The sequence below is a fragment of the Solanum tuberosum genome, unplaced genomic scaffold (assembly GCF_000226075.1).
Source record: "Solanum tuberosum cultivar DM 1-3 516 R44 unplaced genomic scaffold, SolTub_3.0 scf00344, whole genome shotgun sequence".
Taxonomy (NCBI): Eukaryota; Viridiplantae; Streptophyta; class Magnoliopsida; order Solanales; family Solanaceae; genus Solanum; species Solanum tuberosum.
The window spans coordinates 153,087-160,050 of NW_006239273.1; the positions used below are offsets into that span (position 1 = coordinate 153,087).

A 6,964-nucleotide genomic window follows, 5' to 3' on the forward strand; every position below is an offset into this window, starting at 1 on the left:
CTCGCCTCTCTCACTTTATACAAACACAAATGTATAAACTATGTTTGTATTTGTATAAAGCGAGAAAAAACTGTATATACAAATACAAATTTACATAACTTTCGTTCGCCTCTCTATATATATATTCGTCCTATACACTTATAATTATACAATACAAATTTCTCCCTGCCCAGTTCTCTTTTGCCTTTCTCTCATTCTTGCTTTATACAAACACATACTATACAAAAAAATATTTTCTTATTTGTATACAGATTCCAAATATGCACTTATACAATTGATTCTTTTGTATAAATATACCGAAATATACATATTAATAGCCATAACAAACTTTAACAATTATGCAAACTATAACTATAGCATACAAATATGATTTTTATGTTTGTTAAACCTAAAATTTACTCTTTTATGTATGTATTAATGGAGAAACTCCACGAGGTTTCCTTTGCGGGATAGTTTATCTCATCTTTGCATTGTTGTTTGGGCTTGGGCCTTTAGCTAGAACACATGTGAGGGCTTGTGCCTTCACACCACGCTCTATTGGAAAATGAGTTTTTTGAGATTGAATACATTACATTATTTTAATATGTTTTCATTTAATATTATCGTGTCGGAACGTGACACCCGATCCAATAACATCGTGCCGGCTCGTGGCACCTGATCCAAATATATTGTGCCGGCTCGTGGCATTTGATTCAACAGTATAATTAAATCACCATTCTTCATCATCACTTTCCACTTCATTAACAATATTTCATTAGGCCTTCTTTATTCAAAACATCACTTTAATAGACAAGTTCAAGATCCCAATGTTTTTCCTTCCTCAATGCCTAAGAACATTCTCAATCTATCAAGTATACATAATTTGTAAGTAACGCGTTCAGTTCTATAATCAAGTTTCTACTGTGATTTTAATTAATAGGTCAAATCTTATATTTTTTTAAATGCAAACCTAGGGGTAAGTTTCGATTCCCCCAATTATCATAACTTTAGTGGTATTCATATGAGGAAATGACATATTAGCAACATATAACCCAACATTAATAAGCATTAAATAGACAAATAAAATATTAGCACAAATTGTCCCAAAATTAATAGCACAAATGAAACCAACAATTAATGAATAGCATAAACTAAGGAGACGTGAGTTTTATTTTTTTCAGGGGTATATTTAACTCTTGTATTGATAAAGATGGCCATTCAGTTTCCATGAAATTCATTAAACTCAAAATCAGTTAGTGTATCCAAAAAAAATCAATGCAGTTCAATAACAAACAAAGAAAAATAGATGACAATCTTTGATAGTTTTAATTTATCATAACGAAGAATGCGATAGTAAAAGATATTTTGTGAATTATTCAATGGGATGGGTGGTTACTACAACAAATATTGATTTCGATTGATTCAATTTTTTTTGTGTAACCAGTTGTCCAGCATAAGCTTTGCTTCTCCTAGGAAACCTCTAGGAATTAAAGTCACGTGGACCCTAATTTATCACTAATTACTAGTCTAATGCTACTTAGCATAATTATCATCTACCCTAAAAAGAAAATTTAGTTTCATAATTGCACATGTCATAATTTCTTATTTTATGATTTGCATTAAATAAACGTGCTAATTTTTTAAATCTTGCCATCCTTAATTAAGCGCTCACACTACATGTTGGTGTAAATCTTATGACTTTTCAAGTCCTAGATAGACCCTAATGTAATGTGCATGAATATTGCTCTTGTCTTTGTTGTGTAGCACTCACTATCTTTATTCCAACTTGTACATTTTTATTTTTATTTTCATTTTAGGTTATTATTCCAATTATGTGACATCATTTATATATCACTATTGTAACAACTTTCCTTATTTTCAATAATTATAATTTCATTATGCTATTTAAATGTTAATACTTTGATGTGATGTTTTCTTTCGTTTCATATCGAATTGACTTTCAATTATATATATGTTTTAATTAAAATTGAATACATCGATATCCTTTTAATAAATTTTATTTAGATACTCAAATTTCGATTGGGCACATGAACACTGCAGGATAAAATATTTCTATTAGACACTTCCGATTTATAGTTTTGGGAAAAAATCTAGGCATTTTCTCAAGAAAAGTTAACTACTTAAGTATGTCATTCCTTTAATTATATGTATTATTTTCATTGAGTTGTTAAATCTCAGGCATCTTTAATTTCAATTGATGTTGTCGTGTATAATTAAAAGAGGATACATATTTTTTGTGATTAACTTAAATATGTGATGACGTTTGAGAACACACGCAAAACCATTTCTAAAATATGAGCCAAAATTATTTAATAAAAATATTTTATTATGTGTCTCAGATACTTAATTAGAACACATCCTAGTTCAAATATCTTAATAAAATTTACTAACGTGATTTAAAGGGTGTTCAACCTATGTATAAGCAACCCTAAGCATGGATATGATGGCGGCTAATTTAATAAAATATAACATTTGATTCCACTTGTACTTTTAATATTAGAAAATAAAATTTTGTAATTGATTATGATGTTAGTGCTGCGGTCAATTCTTATATACAAATTGAAGAATAATAATGCTAGGACTTCCAACAAGTTGCTTCCTTGCCACATTCAATCCTTTTTAATCTTGACCTTGGAAAATATTAATATTAAAGGATAAGAAACAAAAGGAAAGAATTGTCTTTTTTTCTCTTTTTCAAGTTGAAAATATTTTACAATTTAACCATTTTGAAGATTTTATTTATTTTTGTGTGTGTGAAGATTGTTTTCAAAAAGTGCAATGGAAAATCTAGCTAAAATGTATTCAAATTTCTTGAATAAAAATTAAGAAACAAACAAATACATCAAAACATACACACCATTAACAATACGTTGTGATTTGCTTTAAATATCTGATGTTCAGAATTAGCTAGCTCAACTAATTCGAGTTATTGCCGTAAAAAAAAGCTCACTAGGGGGGTTCTAATGCTCCTTACCATACAAAATTTTGTTCTCGGGATTAAGCCCGAGATCTCTGCTTAAAAATAAAATAATCGTTATCATTTGGTATGTGGTCTCTCTAGATTTTCTTCTTTTTTTTTATCTCAAATTTCTACTTGGATTATCTAAATTCTTGCCCCAAAAGTCCTATACAAATGAGTATCTAAGTATATTAAATATGAGTAGCAGACTTTTGTTGATTCTTTTCCCTTGCACTTTCTTTGTCATGATCTTTATCACTTATTATATGCATCTTATTTTCTTTATTCTCTTTTTCTTCATTTCCTTTTGTCTTCAAACCACTTTTAGAGTCAAATGAGGGAACCACATAAACAAATGAGCCAATTGGTATATCTTTCAAGTCCAAAATAGGTTCTAATATCTTGACCACATTGCTCATGGTAGGTCTAGACTTGGGTTGATGGCTCAAGCATTGATAAGCCAATGTAGCCACCTTTTTGGCTCCTTGACTTGAGTACTCGCCTTCAAGTCGCGGGTCCATTATTCTTTCGAGCTTGTGTGAATCTCGTAGGAAGGGCTTAGCCCATTCCACCAAGTTTTGCTCCCTACTGGCGCGTTTCTTGTCAATCGCTTGTCGTCCTGTTAGTAATTCTAACAAGACAACTCCATAACTATATACGTCGCTCCTAGTTGTCAAATAACCTGTTAAAATAAAAGTCATATACTTTTAGTCCCAAGTATTTATCATTTTGACAAATACAATGTTAATCAATAAATACATTTAAAAGAGAGATAAAGTATACTTTATAGAAAATATTCTCAAGATTAATGGGGTCATGTTACTAAAACTTTAAAATAATGGTGGACCTATATAAACACTATTGGGTGCTCAAGCAACTATTGTTTTTTTTCATCCAAGCACTACATGTAGAAGACAAATTTTAAAAATCCAAGGTCCGTCACTATCTTTAAAAACATTTTTTTTATTTAAATCGAAGTATGAATACAAAATATATTTACCGGTCATCATGTACTCGGGTGCAGCGTAGCCATAAGTTCCCATAACACGAGTCGTGACATGCGTGTCACTACCCTCCGGACCATCCTTAGCTAGTCCAAAGTCGGAAAGTTTAGCCGTATAATCCTGAAATTTCAAATTTAATTTTTCTTATAAGCTATAGTATGGTCTAAATTAATTAAAAAGGATGTTAAAATTAAAGAGTAAATTTTCAAGGTAGAAATATTAAATTAATTATAGATTATTACCGAGTCTAAGAGGATATTAGAAGCCTTAAAATCTCTATATATTACTGGCTTTTTTTCTCCATGAAGAAATGCTAACCCCTTTGCAGCATCACGTGCAATCTTCATTCTAGTTAGCCATGGTAAGCTACTTGAACATCCTGTTTTAATCGCAAAAATAAAAAAATAGAAACATGTTTAGCTTAAAAGCGGCCAAAATCATGAAGTATGTCGATATCAAATATTAGCGATACAGGTAGCAAATAGACGGATTGGATCAAATTTGAGTGAGTCAGAATGAAACATGATCAGACTCTTTGAGTTAAAATGAAATAGGCCAAATAATAGGCCATTATTCAACTTTTTTTAAAAATTGAACAATTTACTAATAATAGGTTTATTTTGCCACATCTAAATGATTATAAACATTAAAGTAAGGTTTTAATGGAAAAATAATAATAATTCACAAGAATGTTAATTATGAGAAACATACTTCTAAATAATTGGTTCTCTAGATTGCCTCTTGCCATGTACTCATAAACAAGAAGCCTTTGCTTATCCTCCCAGCAATATCCAATCAACTTTACTAGATTTGGATGTCTCAATTGGCCAAGTAACACTACTTCTGTCTGAAAAAAAAACAAAAAATATTAAACTATTAGTAAAAATTGGAATTAAAAAGAAAATATAATACTTCTTCTATTTCATTTTATGTGTCTATTTGTTAAGTTTGTTTGAAAAAGAATGTCATTTTTATATGTTGCATATTTAATACCATAAGATTCAAACATATTCTGATACCTTACACACATTTTTAGTTTAAAACACTGAGTTCTAGGAAATCAAAAAATGGATTCATATTCAAGATCAATTGAATTTTATTGGAACCGCTCATATTCGGTTCATCTTTCAAAACCATATACATATATCTTAGATCTGATGAAATAAGATGAATTAATTCAGGCAATATTTTATAAATATGCAATTATCTTGAATATATTGATCATTTATTTATTTTACGATAGCTCAGAAGGAAAACCAAATATAAGATTCAGAGAAGTCTTTTTGTATTTTTCTTAAACTACGTGTTCAGACAAACTAAGAAAGATAAAATATTATTACTTACCAGCCATTCAATATGTCCTTGATCACCTTCCAAATCCAACAACTTAACAGCAACAGGTTGAGCATCTAAACCATATTTAATTTTATCATCAATAAACCCCTTATGGACAGGTCCAAATCCACCTTCTCCAAGAAAATTATAAGATGAAAAGTTACTTGTAATAACTTTAAGTTGAGCATATGTAAAAACATGAAGATTTGATCCAATTATAGCATTTGATGAAAGATCACTCATACAATTTGATGGTGATTCTGGATCACTAATATCACCAACACCTAGCCTTGAATTTCCATTAATCTTGTCATGATGTGGATGAATAATTGCATCATTAATCTTAACATTGAAGCAATTAGGTAGTAAACCTTTCAACAAAATTTTGATAGCCATAATATAAGATGTAACACTAGAGCTAATTATTATTATTATTATTTTGTATATACTTTGGGATATATGAAATAAATAAGAATGATAATAAGAAGGGGTATGGGAGACTATATATATAAACATATGAAGATATTAAATTGAAGTGTGAAGAAAATTAAAAGTCTTTAAGGTCAAATGATAAATTAATAAAAATAATAATAGTAAAAGTATAGTTGTTAGTTAATTACTATTATTTCATTATTTGCCGCGTATACAAGCAAGGGAGGAGTTTCCTTATATTAGGTGTAAAAACATGACGGCACTAAGTTTCTTTTGTTTTTCCACTCCTATTTTGTTTGCTTGGTCGGAACTATGGCTCGTTGCGATCCAGTACCGAAAACACACCTAAATTTAAAGTAAAATTTTAAATTATTGATAATTAAAAGTATTTTTTTACTTGACTAACTGAACTTAAATACATCTCTGATCTTGTAATATGAGTAAAATATATCTTTAAATTTTTATCGAGTTTAGGGGTGTTTTTCAATACTTCTCTCGACTTTTTATTAAGTCACTATGCTCCTACAAAAGTTTGAAACCACTTGTTATGTCATGTGGTAGATTGAAAGTGTATATATCTAAGTTTAGTTAATCAAGTAGAGGGGTGTTTTTAAGACCGTCAATAGTTTGGGGGCAAATTTAATAATTTGCGCCAAGTTCAGAGGTATTTTTAATACTTCTCTCTTAATAAATAAGGTATCAAAATATTCTATGACGTCATCTTAATAAATCACGTGTCTCCATGGATTGTATATTATTACAAATTTTCAAGTGCATATATTTTTACAAAATATTCACTGCTCCGAAAAATCGATAGTAGTACTTAGTAATTAATTATTTTTTGATGTAATCCTTTCACATAATTTGAGTTACTACTCATGTCGAGCAAGTGTCTTTTTTTTGGTAAAGTTTAAAATGATGAGTATTTTTTGTAAAATTTAAACTTACAGTTCAAGTTTATAATTTAAAATAAAATAAATCAAAATTCTGCTATTTAAAGAATTTGAGCTTTCAAATTATGATGTGAAATTTAAGTTGAAATTTTGTTCACGTTTTATAAACAAATGTTTATTTCAAATCAAAATTTTAAATTCAAACTTCAAATCATATGGCCAAACACTTAATATTATTATGTATATGCACTAACACTAAGAAGAAGTGTCCTAGTATTGCTAGTTATAACATGTCCGATCAAGTTTAAAAATAAAATAATATATATATATATATATATATA

General features: G+C 29.0%; 1 protein-coding gene across 1 annotated transcript; it reads right to left on the reverse strand.

The window, feature by feature from the left end:
• Positions 1–3,071: 3,071 nt before the first annotated feature.
• LOC102586111 (putative receptor-like protein kinase At1g72540) lies at positions 3,072–5,758 on the reverse strand. The gene is made up of 5 exons (XM_006361274.2): positions 5,308–5,758; positions 4,675–4,810; positions 4,206–4,342; positions 3,960–4,083; positions 3,072–3,641 (listed from the first exon to the last, which is right to left on the reverse strand). Exons 1-5 carry the CDS (start codon positions 5,692–5,694, stop codon positions 3,151–3,153), a joined length of 1,275 nt encoding a protein of 424 aa, XP_006361336.1. The 5' UTR covers positions 5,695–5,758; the 3' UTR covers positions 3,072–3,150.
• Between the last annotated feature and the right edge of the window lie 1,206 nt (positions 5,759–6,964).